The sequence below is a fragment of the Psammomys obesus genome, unplaced genomic scaffold (assembly GCF_907164565.1).
Source record: "Psammomys obesus unplaced genomic scaffold, mPsaObe1.curated_primary_1811, whole genome shotgun sequence".
Taxonomy (NCBI): domain Eukaryota; kingdom Metazoa; phylum Chordata; class Mammalia; order Rodentia; family Muridae; genus Psammomys; species Psammomys obesus.
This window is the reverse complement of record NW_026590767.1, coordinates 10,961,129-10,985,110: the sequence shown is the minus strand read 5'-3', so window position 1 is coordinate 10,985,110 and position 23,982 is coordinate 10,961,129. Positions and strand designations below refer to the sequence as shown.

At 43.7% G+C, this 23,982-nt stretch overlaps 1 protein-coding gene across 4 annotated transcripts in view; it reads left to right on the top strand.

Annotated features, from left to right (window-relative positions):
- Positions 1–23,982, top strand: part of Tubgcp2 (tubulin gamma complex associated protein 2) — a 32,189-nt gene that overhangs the window by 1,273 nt on the left and 6,934 nt on the right. For 2 of the 4 annotated variants that reach the window (XM_055608908.1, XM_055608909.1), the window contains exons 2-11: positions 3,588–3,746; positions 10,748–10,876; positions 11,790–11,966; positions 12,935–13,094; positions 19,004–19,211; positions 19,475–19,674; positions 20,128–20,317; positions 21,014–21,159; positions 21,810–21,990; positions 22,303–22,483. In XM_055608908.1, the coding sequence (XP_055464883.1) occupies positions 3,597–3,746; positions 10,748–10,876; positions 11,790–11,966; positions 12,935–13,094; positions 19,004–19,211; positions 19,475–19,674; positions 20,128–20,317; positions 21,014–21,159; positions 21,810–21,990; positions 22,303–22,483 (1,722 nt within the window). In that variant the 5' untranslated portion in view covers positions 3,588–3,596. Of the gene's footprint in view, positions 1–3,560; positions 3,747–10,747; positions 10,877–11,789; positions 11,967–12,934; positions 13,095–19,003; positions 19,212–19,474; positions 19,675–20,127; positions 20,318–21,013; positions 21,160–21,809; positions 21,991–22,302; positions 22,484–23,982 lie in introns of all 4 variants that reach the window. The other 2 variants (XM_055608907.1, XM_055608906.1) reach the window with 1 other exon arrangement.

Here is a 23,982-nt window from a genome sequence, read left to right as displayed (position 1 = left end):
GTTGTGGGGTCTTCATCAGGCTGAGAACTGATGCTCCAGAATCTTCCCTTTTCACACATGTTCTACCCCAACTTTTGTTTTAAGTACTGTGCACTGAAAACACGCACCTGGCTTGCTCGTGATTGGTTGTGCCAGACTTGCCAAATAACTTGTGTTTAGTCTATTATTACATATGTGGTGACTGGGGACTGATAGAGATAGGAGCCAAGGGGTATCAGAAGGTCAAGCAGGCTGTTGAGAATTGTTCAGACTTTTTACAGTTGGTCTTTCAACTGTAAGTGTGTCTTCCTGTACGTAGAACAATTGTGTTGACGTTACTGTCTGTGTCCCTTGCCCAGTAATTGCCAAGAGTGTCTTTTTTAAAAAAGGTTTATTTATTTTATGAGTACTCTATCTGCATCTACACCTGCATTCCAGAAGAGGGCATCAGATCCTAGAATAGATGGTTGTAAGCCACCATGGGATTTCTGGGAATTGAACTCAGGACCCCTAGTAGAGCAGACAGTGCTCTTAACCACTGAGCCATCTCTCCAGCCCCAGCCAAGAGTGTCTCTTTGGTTGTTGTGACAACCAAAAGTTTAGACATGTCTACTGGGACATAATCTAAAGGCTTAAAGGCAGCTACTATTTAAAGATGAGAAAAGCCTTTTTTTTTTTTTTTTTTCCTGCAAATATCTACAAATCATGAAGCCCAGCAGGCTCTTTGGATTAATACATGGAAAGTAGTGATATCTGAGGATTTACACATTTTCTAGGATATGATTTTAAAGGGAGTGTCCCTGTAGACGGTCTTTCCCTGGAGTACAGCTGCCCTCCGTGTTTGGGGGACAGGGTTTGGTATTGGCAGTCCACACCTTCTTTGCCATCTGGCATGTTGCAGGGCAGCCCTCAGGCCCTTGTAAGCCTCATGGTTACTGCCACATTTAAAGAGACCATATTTGGGAGAAGTTTGGGGTTTTGTATTGTGTTTGCCAGGTAGCTTAAGGTGTCTCTTTTGGGACCTACCAATATATCTTTTTTAAGTATTTCTTGAATATTGAATATTTTATTTATTATTTTTTTGTATGTACAGGTGTTTTGTCTGCACACCATGTTCATCCAGTTAGTTCCCCTGGAGGCTAGAAAAGGGTGTCAGGTGCCTTGGGATTAGATAGGTGTTTTTGAGCCACCATGTGGGAGCTAGGAATTGAATCCAGGTCCTCTGCAAGAGCAGCCAGCTTCTCTTTAACTGCCAAGCCATGACTCCATCCCCAAGGTGACTCCCATTTAAGATACTGTCAGTGTCTTAATTCTAAAATTAAATGGTTTTCACATTACTTAGTGAGCATAGCCACTTCCCAGAAAACAGCAAGCATTTTTATTTAATCTCCATACCAACTCTGGGTAGCTCTGCTACTCCCACTTTTCATGAGAAGCATGCAAGGGGCTAGCTGACATTGTGCCTGGTATCCACAGCTCACAGATAACAGAATCATGTTCCTACTGTGTGAGACTCCACAGCCCATACTCCATTGTTTTGTGCTCTTTATTGTGGTTGTACCAAACACTTTTTGATTTGAAAGTTTGTGTGCTGGGGATTTGACATCAGCTTAAGCTTTCCATTTGGTTTTAGTTCTTGGAGGCACCTGTTTGGACTATTGGAGGAGACTAATAAACTGAAAGAAACTGCTTTCCATTACATGGTTTACAGTATTGAACTCTCCAGGTAGAGTTTCAAGATGGTACTACTTTGTACATTAGCATACTGTGGGAGTGTGTGCTGAGTCTCCTGCCCTTGGCACTATTTAACTCAAGGGCTTGTCTCAATTGGAGATGTTAGCAAGACAGTTCTTAACTGCTAAATTACAAAGCCTTTGAGAATTTATAAGAATGCTCAGATATGACTAGTAAAGTCTTATCTCCAGGCATAACTTCACTAATGTTTGTGAATCCCAAATTAAGAATTATAATTATAGGGGCTGGAGAGATAGTTCAGTGGTTAAGAGCATTGGCTGTTCTTCCAGAGGACCTGAGTTCAATTCCCAGCATCCACATGGCAGCTCACAACTGTCTGTAATTCTAGTTCCAGGGATCCGACACCCTCACAGACATACATGCAGGCAGAACACCAATGTACATAAGATTTTTAAATAAATAAGTTATTAAAAGATTACACACGTGCATGGAGGCAGAGGCAGACAGATCTCTGTAAGTTTGAGGTCAGCCTGGTCTACAAATCGATTATAGGATAGCCAAAGCTACACAGAGTACACAGGGAAACCTTGTCTCGAAAAACTTAAAAAAAAAAAAAAATGCTAATACAGGTTTATTACCATGTACCTGTAACAACCAGATAGTTTGTTTGGCTTAATTTTGAAACTATAGCTAGTGTCTGTTTTTCCTTAAAGCTGTTTAATAGCACTTCTGATACTGACTAGCTCAGTCAACAGTGGAAGAATAGAAGACCCCATGTTGTCAGCTGTTAGTAACAGAACGTTGCTACACCTGTTACCCATGAGGACATTATACACAGTTTCCACATGCTTAGCCAGTTTTCTCTGGGATGATGGGATAGAAGTGACCAAGCCTTTCCTAACCAGTGGAACATTGGTTTAGAAATTCTCGTGCTCTCTTTTGCTGTTGCTCTACAATGCAAAATACAATTCTGTTGTATTTTGAGACAGGTTCTGGTTGTGTATCCCAGGCTGGTCTTAACTGTGATCTTCCTGCCTCTATTTTGGGGTTCCAGGGTCAGAAGTTGTTTGTTTGTTTTTAATTTTTTTTTAAACTAATTACAGTTTATTCACTTTGTATCCCGGCTGTAGCCCCCTTCCTCTTCTCCCAGTCTCAGCCTCCCTCCCTCTTCTCCTCCCATGTTCCTCCCCCAGCCCACTGATAGGGAGGTCATCCTCCCCTTCTATCAAAAGTTGTTTTAATCTTTGTATTTGTGGCCAGTGTCTAGACCCTGGTACAGGGCATCAATAAAGGTGGAATGTGTGAGAATCTTACCTACCTAAAAGATCTTTGTACATAGATAGCCAGGCCAGGACCAGAAAAGGAAACACTGAAGGCTTTAGAGTGCAAAAAGAATGCCAGACAGGTATGTGGACAGAGATACTACCTAACAGCTTAGGGTTTAAGAACTGGGTATGGCCTCATGAGTGAGAGATTTTAATATGTTGGGACAGACACAGTAACCTAGGAAGCTCCCTCATAGGGCATTATCATTGTGTCTGCGCAGCCAGGGCCAGAAAAGCTGAGACAACATAGCAGATCTACCTCTTGCTGGCCCGTGGTCATAGGATGGGTTGGGGCCAGGAAGTGAGAACCAAGCCTATGGGGCCAATTTTAGTGATTTACCTGCTACAGCTGGCTCCCTACGTGCTGGTGTGAGCTGGAAAAGAACTGGAAGCTATGTTGACAGGGTCATGACTGGCAAGATCTCAGCAACGTTTTGCTAGAGGAGGCAGAGAGACTGGTGGTTGATGTAATCTTGACAATGATTTTTATGTCAAAGGCTCGAATCAGTCAAATGGCATTTTAGGTTTTAATTTTATAAACAGCTTTCTTTCTGCCTTCAGGAGAACATTGCTATGTTGGTTTCACAGAGCTAAACTATGAGTGAATTTCGGATTCACCATGATGTCAATGAGCTGCTCAGCCTGCTACGAATCCATGGCGGGGATGGGGCTGAGGTCTACATTGACCTGCTGCAGAAGAACCGGACACCATATGTTACAACCACAGTCTCTGCACACAGTGCCAAGGTAAGCACCTATTCCTAATACAGGATCATAGGGACCTTTAGGTGTAGGGCCATGGGTGTGGGCACTTATCCTAGGGCTGTGAAGATTGGAGCCGGTCCCTGATAGCCACAGCAAGACTAGTGCTGGGGCCAACAGCACCAGTGGTATCTCCTTTGAAGCTGAGCATTCACTGTGCTCTGCTGGTTCTTGGCAATAGCTCCTGTTATTTACCCCATTATACAGATGAATCAGTGGGTCTCCAGAGAGAGAGTGTATGTGTGTGAGTAGTAACCTGACCTCTGACTCCATAGTCCTCTCTGCTCCCCAAGGAGGAGACAATATATGCAAAAATTGTTGGGTGGGAAAAGGGTAGCTACAGGTATTAATCATATTGAAATTTCTTTCAGTGATTTTTTTAAATCTATTTTTATCTCTCTCTCTCCCTTCCTTTTTTTTTTTTTTTTTCTTACTGTATAGCCTTGGCCAGCCTGAAACTCACCATGTCAATATGTACACCAGGATAGCCTTGAACTCAGAGATATATCTCCTGAGTGCTGGGATGAAAGGTGTGTACCATACCACACCTGGCTCAAGTATTATTTCTTTAGTAAAGGCTTCATAATTCAAAATTATACTTCTTTAATAAAAGATGTCTTTGAGCTGGGCAGTGGTGGTGCACACCTTAATCCAGCAGAAGTAGGCATATCTCTGAGTTTAAGGCCACCCTGGTCTACATAGTTCAATTCCTAGACAGCCAAAGCTACACACAGAGAAACCCTTTCTCAAAAAAACAAACCCCCTCAAAAAAAAAAAAAAAAGTCTTTGAATTTGAAATCTACTTCAAAAACATAGGTGCTAGAGAGATGGCTCCGTGGCTAAGAACAGTTAGTAGCTCTTACAAAGACGTGATTCAGTTTCCAGCTCCCTACATGGTAGCTCATAACTGTAATTTTAGCTCCAGGGAATCCGATGCCCCTTTTTGTGTCTGTGGGCACTGTGTGCATATGGTGCACAGACACATGTGTAAGCAAATGCTCAGACAGAAAATATATCTTTTAAAAATTAAAAGAAAATAAAGCAGACATTGTGAAGCTTCACTTATTTAAACCGCGTAACGATGGCACCAATACAGTCAGATAATGGTCTGGAGGCACACACTCAGTTTGTTGTCCGATCATTAAAAGTTGCTGAATGAAACATCCTTGAACTGGTACAGGCAGTAAGTTCGATTGACAGTGAGTTCAAGGTATGAAAGAATGCAAGAGTCAGCTGTGTGGTGGCACACACGCCTGTAATCCTAGCACTCAAGGAGGCAGGGGCAGGCTGATCTCTTGAGTTTGAGGCCAGCTTGGTCTACAAAGTGAGTCTAGGACAGCCAAGGCTACACAGAGAAACCCTGTCTCGAAACACAAAGAAAGAAAGAGTGAACTTGCAGGAGAGTTGTGAGTACTTCTCGGCCTGTGAGGCATAGAATTGAGAAATCATAGGTAAAGGGTGGCTGGGTTTGGTGGACCATTGACATTAATTTCCTGTTTATTTCAGAGATGTGATTCTTTAGGTTACCTTATTCAACTCTGGAGTGTGTGTGTATATTTTATTTTCTTGATTTTTTTTTTTTTAAGTATTTGATTGTTACTGTTAGGATATATTTTAAAATACCACGCACTCAACAGATCTGAATATAAAGAGATTTATTTGTGGGGAGAGGAGTTAGAGGAGAGGAGAAAGAGGGGCATGGTGGAGCCCCAGAGAGAGAGAGAGAGAGTCAAAAAGAAGGGAAGAGGAGCAGATGGGAGTAGCAGATGGGTTATATCTGAAGCACCTGGCCCAGGTGATGATATAGGATGCAGATAGTGACATAGGATGTTGTTGGGACCCTAAAAAGGCCCCTGAGGGCAGGGCAGTTGAATTGCCTGCAAAACATAACATTCATGAGCTAGGGAGGGATGGCAAGGTGGGAGTAAGGAGGCTGACCTGCTTCTCATGCAAGGCAAGTTAAAGTAAATAAATGTAGGTTCATTGGAAGCAGCTCTTGGTTACAATCAAGGGGATAAGAGAAAGAAAAAACAGCAATAAAATGTCTGGATTATATGGTGAAGACGAGGGGAAGTCCCTGCCCTGGGAACTTCAGGGTAGAGAGTGGGGTTTGCCAGACCTGTCCAGCAGCAGAGAGGGACTGAAGAATGCTGGGAAAACCTGGAGCTGTTTGTCCAGGGTCTGAAACACACTATTCCAGACTTTTGTTCATAATAAATGGGTGATGGGCAAAGAATCTTTTCTGGCTACTTCCTGCTGACACTGAAGCGGCAATAGGGAGGTCAAAAGACTCAAATGTTGGCCAAGTCCAGGAAGAGCAGGCTGTTTTGTTGCTGTCCAGGATGTGAGAACATCTGTGGCTGGGAGGGAAAGTGCAGGTTTAGCTTGACGTAGTCTGCGAGATTAGACTGGAACACCTGTGGGTAGCTGCTTTGGTGCTGCCGTGCATGTAGGAAGCACCTGGACTTGACAGGATACTGGAACATCTATATGGGCAGAAGACAAAATTAAGTAGGCTAAGGAAACAATTCCTTTTAGGTGTACATTTGAAATTTTTTGGGAGAGCAAGCAGAGAGGGAAGGCTTTGGAGCGAAGAAGAGAAGCTTGAACATGGGAACCTCCATTTACCTGATCTCTGGCAGTGATTAAAAAGGTTTCATTTTGGATCTGTCATCTAAGGGATATTGAGGCCAAATTTGGTTGCAGAGGTGTGTAAGCTTAGAAGTCCTTAAAGTGGGCGCTAGGTGTAGAAATCTGAAATTCTTCAGAAGGCATCCCAGAGTAGAATCTGGAGGGATGGGTGAATGGACTATTCATTCCCACTGGGCAGGAGTCAGTGACCTGCCAGAGGCATTTCAAAGGCAAGGTTTGACTGAATCGATTGGTGCAGTCTGTTGCAACAGCTCGTCAGCATTGGCCAGAGACCAGGGGCACAGTTGCCCGCTCAGGCACTAGAGCTAGGATTTTGTAGACAAGAGCAGAGAGAGAGAGAGAAAGAGAGAAAGATTGAGAGAGAGAGGAACCATGCTGATAGAGATCTCACCCAAAGAAAAATGGTCCTAGATGAAGGTTTTGGATGTAGGTTGTCAAGAGCAGCAGAAAACGTTGGTGCAAACCAGAAGGGAAGACTCACCAATCACCTGGTGTTGGGTGCAGGCATATAGTGATTGGGTAGCCAGGAAAGGGGAGTCCCAAAACCAGGGAAAGAGGGAGGACTCCCAACCTCTGAGATGGGCAATAGGTGGGAAACTTAAGCTGTTAATTGGTAGTACTTATCTGGATTCCATTTGACCTGAGAGGTGAATTAAGGTGGATTTCCTACAGCTTACAAGAATCTTTTTTTAAGTTTACAAAGAAGATAAACTTTAGACATGATAGCATCACCATTGTTTGTACTCTGCAGTGAAATACATATTGTAGAAAAAGACAGTAGATACATTTTTTTGTGATATAGCATAGCAGGGGCTTGGGAAGTAACCTTGGGTTAAAAGCATGAACATTCTTTGAGATGAGTTCAGGGAAAGGCAGAAGTCTTCCATGAAGTAGAAGGGGCAAAAGCTCATTTGGTCTCGACTTTTAGTATGATTACACATCCTGGAAGAAGAGAGGATCTTCTCTCTCCATAAGACTAGTTGTATCTAAGTCTAGCAGAATGAGAAACAACTTTTAAGTCTATAATCAAAAGACAAACCAACGGAGATTTGGTTTGGAACCATGATAGTGGATTGTAGAGTAGAATGTTTTTATGAGAGTTAGAGTAATAAATCAGAGCTCTAGAGATAAATGTCAAAGCTCTGGACAGTTAATACAACAGTAGCATAACAACAGGAAGAAATATGAATGATTTTTGTCTATTTAGGATACCTTAGATCACCTTAGATCGTTCAACCTTCATGAGATCTGTTTTTGAGTCTGGTAACAAAGTAGACTGTGTCAGAACCGGTATCAGCTCTAGGAGTGAGGCTTAAGGCCTGCTCTCCTGCATATGAAAAGGACTGTGAAGGCATCTGAAGCCTCCCACAACAGAGGTTGACAGTGTGACTGTGGGATCCAAGTGTGAGGTTAAGACAGACCTGTGGAGTTACCCTGGACTGGGCGAGGGTGGTGGAGGTCGCTGAATCTAGGAGCAGTCTGTCCTCTGCCAGCCAAGAAGCTTGAAGGCTGGAAGTATCTGTGGCTCTTTTACTGGTTGAGCCTCCATGGCTGGGCACAGAGGACAAGCAGGCAAGGAGGCAGACAGGGCACAGCTTGTTGAGGCAGCTGTGGGACCAGTGTCCTTCCTGCCTGCATTTGAAACGGGTCCCTGGAGTTGACTTAAGCTGGACCCTGTGGGATAGGCCTCTTGTTTTCTCTGCAGGAATGCCTGTAGCCTCCAAGGAAGCAGCCAAGGCCTGAAGCGTAGTTTTCTGCCCGTCAGGAAGGCTCCTCCTAGGCTTTAAAAACGTTAAAAATCATTCTTACCAACTCCTGGATGGGTTTCAGGGACCGTCCTCAGCCATTTAGTGCACTGTGACAGTGAAACCATGTCTGCATTCATAGGGCTCTAAATATATTTTTGGACAGTTAAAGGACTTGATCATCTACAAGATGACTATTAACTTGTATTTGTTAATCATCAATTAAAGACTAAGACTTTAGGTTCTATTCCTGTTGAGTTGGAGCCTTAAAAAAAACATAGTCCCATAAAGAGAGAGCATAACAGTTTCCTGCATGATTTAGTTTATAAGAAGTTAATAGCTTATAAAAATCTAGACCTATATTACAGATAAGCAACATTACCATATGGAGAAAACAAGGCTAAACATGTCTCTAAGGCAGTGGTTTTCAACCTTTTTTGAGAGTAAAGATAGAACATAATGACTAAGTTTTAACATTGTCTCTAAAATTAATATATCCCAATTTAGAGTATCTTTGGAATCATACCACATAGTTTAAGTATATGCAGGCAAAAACTTACTTAGTAACCCCAGAGTTATGAGTTTTAGAATCAGCAATATAGTAGAACAGTATGAAATAACTTTAAAATTACATTTGAATCTGTTATACCAAATCCATTGGCTAGAAAGCCTAGTGGTGAATCCAGAGCACAGGCAGCTGGTGATGGAAGAAAGAGCATTTATTCATTCATTCAGGAACGGATAAAGACATAAGCAGTTAGGCATACATTTTAACTTAACTTGTTAATTTGAATAGGCATTTATAATCTTGAAATTTTAGCATCATATAAAATTATTTTAAACCAGGGTTGAATCATATATGCAGCATGTTGTAAAAACATAACTGAATATATATGAAAATTCATACCAATTTAAAATGACATGTATTGCTTCCTTAGCCTAAAAGGAGATAAAATAAACAGAGTTAATTATGATTAAAAAGTTTTTAAATTGTTTCATACCCTGTGGTAACCTTAAGGTTTACAATTTAATCTTAAGATTTGTGGGGGGGGGTTTTGTTTGTTTGTTTGTTTGTTTGTTTTTGTTTTTTTGTTTGTTTGTTTTTGAGAGCAGAAAAAGAAATCAGAGTATTATTTAGTGGGATAGCAGGCAGAGAGAAACAGACAGGACTTTGAGAAAAGAGAAATAGGGAATCATTTCACTGACCACTCTTAGTGTTACTAGATAATATTAGACATTTGACTAGAAGGGCGAATATAGGTATAGAAGCCAGAGGTTTCCCAAAGGGGAGAGAATATGAAGAAGCCATTCCTGCAAATGGGAAAGAGAAATGGAATGAATCATGCGGATTGTGGTTCGTCAACCAAATAGCATGACAGGTCAGGGGCTTAGCCTGGCTAAGCCCAAGAAACTCGGGGCCTGGTACCAGGTTTAGCAGTAGTAAGGCCGAGTTTTTGTGGAGGGAACCTCATCTGCAGGAAAGGATAGAAGCAAATAGAAGCAAATAGGCAGCTTTAGAGTGGAGTAGGAAGAGGTGCAGTAACCTTTCAGGGCCTATAAGAGACTGCAGTTTTGCAGCTCCAAAAACAGTAGGACAGAAATGAGGAGGTGAAAGCAGGTGGCAGTGGTGAAACCATAGCTTTTTTCTAACCAAGATAGCTGCCAATCATGTGACTGCCCTTGATTGCCCTTAGTTAAGATGGCAGTGAAACCATGTGATTCCCCTTGGGGGAGATGGCAGTGAAGCCATGGCTCCACCCTCTTTATCCCAAAATCAACGTGGTGGTTCACCATGTGTTGTGTGGCACAGCTGTTCATGCGTGGCATGGCTGAGCTGGCATCTGCACAATTTAATTTACCCTCCTTTGCTTGTGATTTAGCACAAATGGTGGGTGTGCAGTGGGCAATTTAAAAACCACATTCGAGGGGCCTGAAGCAGGGCAATTTTAAAACCATCCATGCATGCCTCAGGGCCCGAACCCGTGTGGCATAAGATTGCTTACTTAACAGTGAAGTCTGGCAAGAGCTACTGATCGTGAAAGAACAGAGCAGATTATAGGGGCTGTAGTTTGAAAGTACAGGTTCCAGGCATGTGTGCTTGAGTAGCAGTTGGTGATAGGTGGAACAGAAGACAAATTTGTTGCTGGCAGCCAGCATGACTTGGGTGTAAGGGGTCCCAGTATGACCAGAGTAGGCACTACCAGGAGATTCCTCCCTGTGGGTTTCAAACCCTCCCCGTGGGTTTCAGGCTAGACTTAAAAATGCCACACCCTCAACAGATCTGGATATGAAGAGATTTATTTGGGTGAGGAAAAGGGGAAAGAAGTTAGAGGAGAGGAGAAAGAGGAACATGGTGCCCTCCCCCACAAACAGAGAGAGGAGCGAAGGGGAAAGAAACCGAGGCACAGAGAGTGGGTGGGAGTGGCAGATGGGTTATATCTGAAGCACCTGGCCCAGGTGATGACATAGGATGCAGGTAATGACACAGGACGTTGTTAGGACCCTAAAGGCCCTGGAGGACAGGCCAGTTGAATTACCTGTACAATTTAACAGTCACTACTATTAAATTACTTATGCTTGTGATTTGAGGTCAAAATTGCAGAATTTTCTCGTACTCCTGAGGACTTTTTAAAGAAATATGATGAACTGAAATCCAAAAATACAAGGAACCTTGACCCACTTGTGTACCTGTTATCAAAGCTCACAGAAGACAAAGAGGTAAGCTCCCTGCCTCATCTGCATCACCACACCTGCTCTGGGGACATTGACAGCACCCTTCACAGAGTGCTGGCTTGTCTTCCTCAAGAGCCTGGGGTGCAGGAAATGCCTTACATGCACTTCTGCATATCCTGTCCTGTTTCTGCTGATTGGCAGCTGTGCCTCATGAGGATAACATTTTAAAGACATGTGTTTGGTGACTATTAGCCTTTCCATACTGAAAGAATACTGGAAAACTTAAAGGGTTTTAAGTTTTGTGGATTTATGGTTTCAGTCTCCATTGCTTTTGGGCCTGTGTTTAGATAGAGCATCAAGGAGTTCTGGTAGAGAGGGGACAGAACTGCTGACCTCGAGGCAACTGGAAATCAGAGAGAGATGGACTAACAGGCATCAAGAGTTCAGTTTTGTTATTGATGACTTAATTCATCAATAAGGATAGAGTCTTCATGATCCAATCCCCTCTCAATAGCATTATCACCTGGGGATTGAGCCTTTAGCATATGAATCTTTTGGAAGACATTTCATATCCAAATCGTAGCAGTGAATCATTGTAAGCCGTGACCCAGGATGGGCAGAGACAGGAAACATGGATGTAGTAGCATGAGGCGGGCACATCTGCTCTTCTCTGACGCTGTGCTGGTTCTGTGGAGCCAGTGAGTAATGTATTGAGCCCTACTCTCTATCAACAAAGAGGTGTATGCCAGGCACTAGGACAGAAAAGGGAAGTGCTACTGCAGCTTGGGTGCTGTAGGTGGAATGAATGTAGAGAAACCTTTGTCCAACAGTGTGAAATTAGGGATTGATTATCAAAGAAAGCTGTAGGCTTTCCTTCCTCAGGTGTTCTGACATGACAGGTTGTAAAACACAGTGAGCTTTTGTGGCCCAGGGTGAATGTGTGGTTTTATGTTTTCAGACGCTACAGTATCTGCAACAGAATGCAAAGGAGAGAGCTGAGCTTGTAGCTAATGCTGCAGCCAGCAGTACCACCAGCTTTAGCATTCCCGTTGCAGCCTCTAAGATGTCCACACAGGAACTTGAGGAACTGAAAAAGCAGCTTGGCAATATGGCCACAGGCTCTGCACTGCAGCAGGTACCAGATCTACCATGGACCACAGACACTTTGCAACAACACTGGGTGTGTGGGGTTGGGTATTCAACTCAGTGGCAGAGTGCTTGCCTAGCCAGCACAAGGCCCTAGGTTTGGTCCTCAGCTCTGGGAAAAAAAAAGACAAAATAGCAACATTGGTGCTAACTCAGCAGATATGTCTACTCTTAGTAAAAAGTAATGTGACATAAGTGAGGCTAAGTCTGGATTGTGCTCTGTAGTCATATTTCTGACCCATAAGAATAAACAGTGCAGTGAGGGTCTGGCCAAATCCACCAGCAGTGAATCAGAGCAGCACAAGTCATGATTTCCTGCTGGAATTTGTGACACTTTCCAACAAGATAGTGCTTTTTAAGTTACCAGTTTATTTCCTCTAGGTTATCTTCTTCCACTGCACTTGCTGCTGCTTGGATTTATTGTGCCTCACACTGGTCTTTCTGTGAGTTTTGAGTTTTATCTGATAGTCTGAGACCCTCAGACCTCTTTTCACAGCCCCAGTCCATGAAGTGTCTTGGCCTCATCTTTGTGTACTGAACACAGAGGACACAGCAAAGTTGGTGTTTTTTTTTTTTTTTTTTTTTGGTTATATTCCCATGCAAGTTGTCACATTGCCCTCATACCTGCCTTCAGTTCAGGCTCTTTCGGCTTTTTGTCCTGATCTGAAACAGCACTGAGGTAAAATGCAGACACTCTCCCCTGGTCCTATAGCTGGTGCCTGATACCAGTGGGATCCTTGTTGGACAGAGACCTTGAGAAGGCCTGGCTGTCTTGTCCCTAACCCCAGATGTTATGATGGGCAGATAAAAATATATCCTTTTAAAGTAAGCTTGGATATCCTTTGTGCTAAAACAGTGGACTTTTCCTATGCCAAAGATGTTTAATTTCCATAGATACTTAGTTTTAATAACACTATAGTATATTTTTGGTTTTGTTTTTTAAAACACCCTTACTAGTCTCTGGAACTTACAAGAAAGATGCTTCGAGACAAACAGAACAAAAAAAATTCAGGCCAGCCCCTCCCGGTCTTCCCAGCATGGGTATATGAGAGGCCAACACTGGCTGGAGATTTCCTGATTGGTTCGGGCTTGAACTCAGACACAGCTTTACCTATAGGTATGTGATGAATTTCTTTCTGACACTTAGGAATTTCTCTCTGTTTGCTTGCATGTACCTTAGCAGGCTGGGAAACCATGGGTGACACACTGAAGCTTAGAGGACTTGGAGTAGTTGTTCTTGCATTCCTCCTGCCAAAGCCTTAGGGCAGTCTGAAGCTGGCCTCCCAGGCTGTGCACAGATGTACAGACACAGGACCAGGAGGACACATTCTCCTGAAAAGTGACTTGTGATTACCACAGATTACCCCAAGTATTAGTACTGTGCTCACAAAGACAAGTTGTGTCTATGTAACAGCACTGCTGTTTCAGAGAAGGTTCTCAGGAATCAGAGATGTGGTGTGTTGACGTACCATGGGCTACATGCAACCCCGTAGAGCCTTTTCAGATTGAAATACGAAATTCTGTGCCCTGGCATAGCATACATGTGGTTTCCTGCCCGTTTGATGGCATCCCCAGTTCAAGAGAAATGTGAAGTGGTATGCCTTGCCACATCTCTCGAGTCCTGTGTGGTGTTGGTACAGAGGTCTGCTGTCACCTTTAGGAATACCTTATAGAGCTGTTAGGCAAATTGAGTGTTTTCTTTCCCCAAGCAGACATGATTCTGCTGCAAGTTTGTAGGAAGGTAAAAACAGGTGGCTTTATGTCATGGACTTCTTGTTTGCAGTGTTGGCATTTACCTAGTTGTCACTGATCCCATCACCTGGGAGAAATGATCTTCTTCCCTGTCTGCTCTCAGCCTACACATAGACCTCGGTAGTCAGCAGACTCATTGTTCTTGTCAGAACCTCAACCTTATACCTCACCTTTCTACAACCTGTAGGTGTAGCTGCTGCTCTGAATAGTATGTATCCCCCAGGGCTCATTTCTGTTGGGTTTCACCATCTTCAGCATCACTTAGCATCATGAGTCATTGTTTCTCCAGTTGTCTCAACTCTGTGCCCTTACATTCACTCTTTCCAGGAAGTTCCCTGTCTTCTCCCATTGCCTCTGCTCCTTGGGGTTTCATCTCAGATCAACCTCTTCCATCTCCTCTTCCAAGTGTCCAAGTAAACTTTGTGTCGCCTAAGGCCATTCTACTGCTGTACCTGCCACCTTCCCAGTGGCTTACTCACACCGGTAGCTGTTGAACATTGAAAGGCAATGAGTGTAGCCAAGCAACCAGTTTTCTGTTTTGTTACCTTAATCACAGTGACCATCGCTTCTGGCAGGGGCATGGATCTGGCAGCCTCATCTTCCCACTTTTCCTATAGTTCCTGTACTTCCTGTAGGTATAGCTAGAACCCACTTTTAGTACATGGCTTAAGTCTTGGGCAAGCCTGCCCAGTGATACCCTACAATCCCTCCCCACCCTGTGCCCCCGAAACCCTGACAGTTTGGCTGGGCTGGCTTCTTCTGGTTCTGGAGCTCCATTTTCCACTCAGGCTCCATATACCAGTCAGATGAGCTGAGTCTGCTACCTCAGGGCATTTGCACATTGTATTACCCAGGTCCTTCAGAGCTCAGCTGACAAACTTGGCAATACTTGCCCATTGTTGTTTGTCCTTCCTTGTCACACCTAATACAGTGTATGATGCTGATTCAGTTTTGTTTGGTATTTTTTTCTTAAACAGGCATGTTGGTAGGAGAGCAGAGCTGTCATCAGCTATGCTCATGTGTTGATTAGAAGTGAGATAGTATCTGCCAGACTTGTGCTTGGCATTGAAGAGCTACTGGTAGTCGTTTGAGTAAGCATGGTGACTCACAAGATTTCTTTAAGACATAAGTACAGAGGTGTGGGAGGGAGCCTCTGTCTCACCACCTGCTACCTACCCTCACCACTGAGGACTTCTTGCTGCCGATAAGCCAAGAGTGGTAGGACAAGAAATAACCTATACAGAAGGTCAAAGATGTTCTTAGAAGATCCTACCATTCAGGAAACACACAGCTAAACTGTTACGAACCATGGAGATTAAAATTGTTTTACTGGTCAAGAGAAAGCCAGTGGAGTGAAAGTAAGAAATGGAACTTGGAATTCAAAAGCCTAGATGTAAGCTAGCTGTCTTGTCTTGGGGCTGGAAGGCACTACACACAGAGCCTTGCATGTGACAATTATATAGTCTCTAGTGGTAAGTGTGCAAGGCCAACAAAGAGGTTTTATAAAATGCAAAGTATGTTGTGACACTTTTCCATGCTGTCAGGCCCAGGTTGTTTCCTGAATGACACGCACACGTACCAGGGATGTGGAGACAGGAGGGAAAGCCATGCTGAGACAGGAGGGCTGGGACAGGGCCACCTCAGTAGGTAGATTGTGACCACTGTCTTGTCCTGTTGATGTAGAAGAAGGCATTTTCTTGACTTTTGACGTGTGGTATCCTTTTCATTTGTTTTGGGGTTTGTTTGTTTGTTTGTTTCAGATAGGGTCTTGTTATATAGCCTTAGCTGGCCTGGAACTCGCTGTGTAAACCAGACTGCCTTTTTCTTCTGAGTACTGGGATTGAAGTTGTATACCACCATGCCTGGCCAGTGATGTCTTCAAACACACAAACAAAAAAACTTCCTCATTGGAGAACAACATAGACTTATTCAGTTATGATAATAAGTGTTGCATACTTAGCCTCTTCTGAGTATTTTTGAACTTCTGACTTGAAGGTGTTTTTTGTTTTGTTTTGTTTTGACCTGGTTTGAAAAGATCCATGTGTGTAAGGCCTTTCAATTGTCTAGATGTTACCTTGCCCCTGGCATTTGGAGTCTAAGTCTCCAGCAGACTAGACTGTTATAGCCAAGGACAGTACATTAGCTTTCTTACCATTATACCAAATACCTGACATACATGACTTAAGAGAGGGAATATTTATTTGGGCTCATGGTTTCACAGGTGTCTGTCTATAGTCATTGCCTCTGTTGGTTCCGGTAAGACAGAGAATCATGACAGATAGAACATGTTAAAGTAACTTGTATTCTCCTGATGTAATTGTCATCTCAGAGGTTTTTTGCCTCTGTCTGCTAACCTAGGCCTAATCCTAGAAGCTTCTCGCCTCTGTATAATCTAATCTAGGCCTAGAATGTTTCAGCTGGAGACTTAATATTGAGCTCTCCCTTTCTTATTCTTTCTGAACTCTGGCTGGCTAGTTCAACTCAGCTGTTCTGGCTTCACTCTCTTGGCCTCTGACTTCTTGGTCTTCTTGGCCTCATATTAACTTTGGCAATATGTTGGAATCTTCTGGCTCCTCCTCATTCTCTGGTTCGTTTTTGTCTGTCTTCACCTGTGTTTAGCTTGATCTCTCTTTAACCTCTCTCTGTAAAACTCTCCCGTTAAAACTGCTTCTGAATCCCACCAACTGAGCTGACACGAATGAACTCAACTCTACTGTATTGCCTCTCAACTCACTGACTCAACTGAACTAATGGAACAGACATATGCATCCCTCTGTCTCCTAAATTCTGAGATTAAAGGTGTGTACTACCACACCTGGATCCAAACTTTTCTTTACCTGGAAATATGTTTTATACCTGGCTGGCCTTGAACTCAGAGATCTTTTTCCCTCTCTCTCCTGGAATTAAAGGCGTGTCTATATTCCAGCCAGAGTAGACATGTTGCAGGATTAAAATTCCATGTGGAAGGAGTCTGTTTACCTTATGGTGGACAGGAAGCAGAGAGCAAGTGAGGACCAGGTATAACCTTCAAGGGCACACTTCCTACTACCCACTTTCTCTTACTATATCCTATCTCTTAAAGTTTCAGGATGTCCTAAAACAGTGCCACTAGGTGGGAAAACATTTCATTGAAGTCCAGAGGTTCATGGCCATCTCATGATATAAAACACATCTAGTCAGTCTCCAAAGTACCCAGTCCTAACATTTTCACCATTTTTCTGAACCTTAAATTACATAATTCCAAGATACAATGACACAGAATAAGCATTCCCATTTCAAAAGGGACTCTTAAGAGAATAGCTAGGAAGGCGCCTGTAGTCTTGGGGTCTGGTCAGTTCTTAAGATGCCCACAAAGGAGCTAAAGAGATGGCTCAGAGGTTAAGAGCACTGGCTATTCTTCCAAAGCTGAGTTCAGTTCCCAGCAACCACATAGTGGCTCACAATCATCTATAATGAGATTTGGTGCCCTCTTCTGGCATGCAGACACACATCAGGGAGAACACTATATAAATAATAAATTACTCTTTTTTAAAAAGACAGCCACAAGGAATCTTTCCTGTTATTCAGATACAAAGTAGTTGGCTTTACTCTTTTAATACTAAGGATTGAGCCCAGGATCTTATAGGTACCAGGCAAACACTCTCCCAGTGACAACTGGCTGTTGCTTCTTTTTGTTTTTAATTTTTTTTTGGTGTTTGTTTGTTTGTTTGTTTGTTTGTTTTTTCGAGACAAGGTTTCTCTCTGTAGCTTTGGCTGTCCTGGACTTGCTTTGTAGACCAGGCTGGCCTCGAACTCACAGAGATCCGCCTACATCTGCCTCCCTGAGTACTGCATTACAGGCATTCACCACTGTGCCCAGCTTTCTTCTTATTTTTAGTAAAAAAAAAAAAAAAAAAGTATTTATACAATATATTTGATCATGTTTTCCTCCTTCCAAACCCCTTCCAGATCATCTCCTCTCCAAGCCCACCAAAGGGCGGAAAAATCATGAAATTGGTTTTGTGTTGTCCAGCTACTTCTATGTGTGGGGAGTGCCCTGTGGTTCATATTACCAGTGACACTTCATTGGAGAAAACCAATTTTCCTTCCCCCAGCAAATACAGTTGCAAATTGCTTCTTGATTAGGGGTGGAACTTTGTGTCCACTTTGGTCTCAGTGCTGGGACACCGTCTTGTTTGAACCTGTGCAGGTCTTCTGCATGCTGCCACAGTCTCTGAGTTCATAGGTGCATCAGTCCTGCTGTCTTGGAGACAGTGTTTAATTGGCTTCTTTTTAATGGTGCTGATCTCTTCAGAAACCATACTACTTTAGCCCCAGTTATTCATGGCTTTTTCTCATTAAACTGCAATTTTTAAATTTTTTTATTTTTTGGTTTCTTATACTCACTGTATAAAACTATCAAAAAGGAGCCTCTAATAATCATGTCATAGCCTGAATGAATGATGACTGCCTTAAAATTACCTCACCAAATTTAGGTGGTCTATTATGTTTAGACTCAGACTCACACAAATTTTTAGGGCATAAATAGTATGAACACAATTCTTTGCTAAAATGTGATACAAATGACCCTAAGTCTTTGTTCCTATCTGAAACCTGATAAGCCTGCCTTTCACTCTCAATGAGTTCTATGGTATTCTGATCATCCGAGCTCCTAAGAATTGCCCACGGAGTTTGCTTAAATTCTAGGTTTCCTCGGCCTGCTTTTTAAGCATGTCTACTTTCTTCCCACAAACCATTTCCTAAGAACCACTTCCTCAGGTTTAGTCACAGCAACATCCTAACTTGTTGGTACCAACTTTCTGTATTTATTACTTTTGCATAACTGTGACCTAAATAACTCAGAGGACAACTTAAAGTAGGAAAGTTTTGTTTTTTTTGTGTGGGGGGGCACACATTTTTCAGAGATCTTAGCTACTATCCCTTGCTTCATTGATCCTGGGCCTTCACGATGAGGCAGAACATCAGTGCATCAGGATGTGTGGTAGAAAGGTTGTTCCTGTGGACAGAAAACAGATCAAGGAGAGTGCCAGGATCAGGTATAACCTTCAAAGATAAAACCCCAGTGTCGTACTTCCTATAATTATGTCCTGTGTCCTGAGGTTTCTAGTACCTACCAAATAGTGCACCAACTGAGGATCAAATATTCCGACTATACCAGGGAGTCACTTCCTCTTTCCACCCATCTGTGTATAAGAGGTTACAGCGAAGGTTGGTAAGGTTATGGAGCTGGTGGCCTGGGGAACCTCAGGGTCTGGTGTCGCCTGTGCCTTGCAGGAACACTGCCCTTGGCCTCCCAGGAAGCAGCAGTGGTGGAGGATCTGCTCTATGTGCTTGTGGGCGTGGACGGCAGGTACATCACTGCTCAGCCCTTGGCTGGGAGGCAGAATCGTACCTTCCTTGTGGACCCTAACCTGGACCTGTCCATCCGTGAGCTAGTGACTAGAATCCTCCCTGTGGCTGCCAGCTATTCTACTGTGACCAGGTGAGTCCTTAGATGACCAGCCACTTCCCTGATGGAATGGGTCCTTCCCTGGCTTGTGAGTCTCCTTTCTTCCTAACAAATTTTGAAGGGCCTGAGAGTCACTAATCCCCATCCTGACTCAGCTCTTAACCCCACAGGTTCCCTTTGGCTATAAAAACTGGAGTGAATAATTTGCTTCTTGGGTGAGAAGGGGACTTGGAATAGCTCAACTCTTGTTTGGAAATTAGCTTTTCCCCAGGACATCCCGTGTATCTTTGCTGTAGGTTCATTGAGGAGAAGTCTTCATTTGAATACGGGCAGGTGAACCATGCCTTGGCTGCTGCCATGAGGACCCTGGTAAAGGAATACCTGATCCTGGTCACACAGCTGGAACAGCTGCATAGGCAGGGCCTCCTGTCACTGCAGAAGCTCTGGTTCTACATCCAGCCAGCCATGCGTACTGTGGATATCCTTGCCTCCCTCGGTGCGGACTGCTGATGGAGGGGTTGCAGGTGGAGGGCTCCCTAAGACAGCATTGAGGGCCATTCTGGCCGTGGCTGGCCATTCATATTTTACTCTTTAATAGAGTGGTGAGGCAAACTTTCTGTTGCATCTTGTTTTAGTGAACTATAAAAGGAAGGCTCCAGAGCATTTCTTTCTTTTTTTTTTTTTTTTGTCAGGGTCTCGTGTATTCTAGGCTAGTACCAAACTCAACTGTGTAGTCCCCACTGGCCTCTAACTTACAGTCATCTTGCTTCAGCCTCCCAAGTGCTGAGATTTGGGTGTGTGCCACCATGGTAGGCCTGGAAGCTTTTCTTGATATGCCTTATTAGCAACTATGGCTTTAGCATCTAAGCATGGCACCTGTCTTGGCAGGGGTACTGCCTTCCAGGAGTGCATAGATGTCTGGTAGTGAGCCACTCATTTCTCCCCACAGCTACCTCAGTGGATAAAGGCGAGTGTGTGGGCGGGTCGACGCTGAGCCTTCTCCATGATAGGAGCTTCAACTACACAGGAGACAGCCAGGCCCAGGAGCTGTGCCTCTATCTGACCAAGGCTGCCAGTGCACCCTACTTTGAGATCCTGGAGAAGTGGATCTATAGGGGCATCATCCATGACCCATACAGGTAGGGCCTATGGGTACCAGGTCCCTTCCACCTAGACTGTCCACTGTACATTAGCCTCTGAGACAGGACATGCCAGATACAAGTCCTCAACACAACAGTCAGCTCTGAGCTGAGGAGTATTGTGTGTCACTCACTCTCTGCCTTGCCATGGCTTCATCCTGTTGAGTAAGGAACATTGTTTCTAAATCTGCAGCCCATGTCCTTAATACCTTCTTTTGGTTGAGTGTGCCACATCAGCATGATGCCTTTGAATATGTAAAGCAATGGCTAGTTCACAGAGAACTCTGTTGTGTTGTACTGGGGATGAAACTCAGACCTTGCATGTGTTCTACCAGAATGGGCCTTGTGTTTCTTTATGGAGGGACCAAGCAAAGGAATCTGGTGTGGTGAGCCTAGAAAGGAATGCAGTTTCCATCTGGCCACAAGTAAATGGTTCTTGATCTCTGTGGAAGGGTCTGATTCTGTTGATAGATCCACGTACCCAGGACAAGTCATTCTGTGGCCATCCTGTGCCTAAAGAAAAAGTAGGGAAGAAACCACCCAGCTCTGCCTCAAGTTAGACACCTGCTCCCAAGTAAGGCTAGAGTTACTCAACTCACAGTTGAACAGTTGAGAAGGATGTTTCTGGAGGTATGGGCTACCCCAAAGTTGGCCAGGCTTGCCTCGTAGTGGCCTGAAATGCTTTGTGACTTCCAGTGAGTTCATGGTGGAGGAGCACGAGCTGCGGAAGGAGAAGATACAGGAGGATTACAATGACAAGTACTGGGACCAGCGCTATACTGTGCTGCCACAGCAGATCCCATCCTTCCTGCAGAAGGTGGCAGGCAAGATCCTCAGCACAGGTGACTACTGCTTGGACTGCTCCACGGAGGTCAATGGCCTCTTCATGCTGCATCATGGGACCTGTGGGTCATCACAGCCTTCCAGCCACTCTGCTCCTGGATATGACTTAACTTGGAATGGCCTGCTACCCTTAGCTGCTATCCACTGGTAGTTTCTAGCTCTCCATGGCTTTATTCTGCCCTCTGATCAGGAAGCTGTCTGCCTTAGATATAGCTTTCTATCTTAGGTTTTAACATCTAAAACGTCATCATATAAGAAGAAAAGCCATAAGAGAGCCACACCTCCTAGACCAGCTGCATCTTTTAGTTTCATTGCACAGGTTAGGGCCTAATGTAGATACTAGGCAAATCCTTGGGGTGACGTGTGTGCTGTGCTCTGAAAGCTAAACACAATTAGAAAGGGCTAGGAGATTATTTAGAGAGCTAGCTTCAAGGCTCTTTCAAAATCCTTCCTATAAAATACAGACCTGAAGAGCCATTGTAGGTCACTCATGCACAATCTTTTCAGGGACAGGAAATAACTCGTACCTTGTGTCTGACTCGCTACCTCATGTTTGATTGGTTTCATAAAGGTTCAGGCCTGAGACTCAACATGTAAAAAGATACTGAATACCTTCCCCTTTTTTTTTTTTTTTTTTTTTTTTTTTAAGGAAAATACCTGAATGTGGTCAGAGAATGTGGTCATGATGTCACGTGTCCCGTAGCTAAAGAGATCATCTATACCCTCAAAGAGCGGCCATATGTGGAACAGATTGAGAAAGCATTCAACTATGCCAGCAAGGTGCTGCTGGACTTCCTCATGGAAGAGAAGGAGCTGGTAGCCCACCTAAGGTTGGATATTATTTCACATCTGTGGGTCTGACAGTAGATTGTTGCTCTTAGCAAGGTTTTTTTTTTGTTTTTGTTTTGTTTTGTTTTTTTGTTTTGTTTTGTTTTGTTTTGTTTTTTGTCTCTGCACAAGCTCTCTGCAGCCCCAGTGTGAGGTGGCAGGGTCAGCATGTCTCTCAGCTCCTTGCTGTCAGCCACTCCCCTACCATGCCTGAGTAGAGTAGTTCCATGTCCCGCTGAGAGCTGCCAAGCCTCTTGCCTTATATGTTGAAGGCAGGGGTCAGGCTCTGTGTTCAGTAACCCTTCCTGGCACAGGTCCATCAAGCGCTACTTCCTGATGGACCAGGGGGACTTCTTTGTGCACTTCATGGACCTCACTGAAGAGGAGCTCAGGAAGCCAGTAGAGGACATCACACCTACGCGCCTGGAGGCTCTGTTGGAGCTGGCCCTGCGAATGAGCACTGCCAACACTGACCCCTTCAAAGATGACCTCAAGGTGAGTGCAGTGTTTGCCATCGTGGCACGTGGCTTCCGAGACATGGGAGGGCCAAAGGCGTCCTACCATACGTTCTTCCTTATTTCAGGGACACTGGTTTGCAAGCATTTTGTTGAGGGGTTTGTGTCTGGTCTCACAGGGGACACAAGTATGTACGTTTCCTGTGGGTTTGGTTCATGCTGTGTCAGATTAGGCTGACCTCTCACGCCGTGTATGTATTCTTCTTTATGTTAGGTTTAAGGGGTGGTGTGAGTTACTCTAGTTCTGTCACTGGGCTCTTTTCTCTGGGAGATACTGCATCAAGGTTCTAGCTCATGTAGGTCATGGTCTTCCTTAACTTCTGCTTCCAGAGTTCATCCTGGCCACCTGTATGTTTCTGTCACCATCAACAGGTTATATGTTTGCTGTCATGCAGTACAGAGTGCCATTATGGTCTTTAATGCTGCCAGTAAGAACTCTACTTTCATCTCTGAGTCTAGTGTTTTGTCCTCTTCTCCCACATGTAACTGAAAGTTTGTCGATTCCGTTGATGTCTGTAAGAACTCGATCTTGGTTTTATTACCCTTCCTTCTTCCTTTCTTTGTTTCTATCAGCTTGTTGTTTCTTTTAGCTTTGGACTTAGTTTCTGTTCTTAATTTCTTGAATTTTGAAGTTAGGCTATTTTTAGCATGCTTTCGTTTCATTTCTTTCAAGAGATTCTATGATTTTTTTGTTCAGTGATTTGTTTAATTTCTATTTATTTGTAAATTTTCCTGTTACTTGGGATCTTTTGCAGCTTAAATTTTATTTAATTTATACGTGTGGGTGTTTTGCCTGCACGTGTGTCTGTGCACCACATGCATGCAGTACCTGAGAGGACAGAAGAGGGCATCAATACCTTGGAATTGCAGTTACAAGCATTTGTGGGCCACTATGAGAGTGCTGGGAATTGAACCTAGGTCCCCAGGAAGAGCATTTTTCCATCACTGTTACTTGGTTTTAACTTCAGTTGTGTAATACAAGTTTTGTGAAGTATCACTGTGTCCTGGGAGTCCACATGGATTCTTCCTCTGCTTAGCAAGTCTTGGATGGTTCTTAGTGCTGTCCAAACAGCTTCCACCTGTTACTGAGAGTGAGGCTGAGTCTCCATTGTTCTTGTAGAACTTAACTTTTCATTGCAGTTCTGCTCTTCTTTGCTTCATATATGTCTGGATCTCTGGTTAGGTGCAGGTTTAATGGGGTGAATTCCTAGTTGCAGTCTGTGGCCTGATCATCCAGGTAGACCAAACAAGAACCATCATGGGTGTTAGCCGTGGGACAAATGAGAGTCATGTCTGCTCACCTAATGTCCCATCTGGGTTACTTTGACAAGCAGGATTAGAATTGTGTACATTTTCATGACTGTTAGGAGATGATGAGCATTTTATTTGTTCAAGGGTTGTTTGTGCTTTTCTTTCTTTATTCTTTATGCTTTGTTTTTTCTTTTCTTGTCTTTCATATTTTGTATCATTCATATCTTA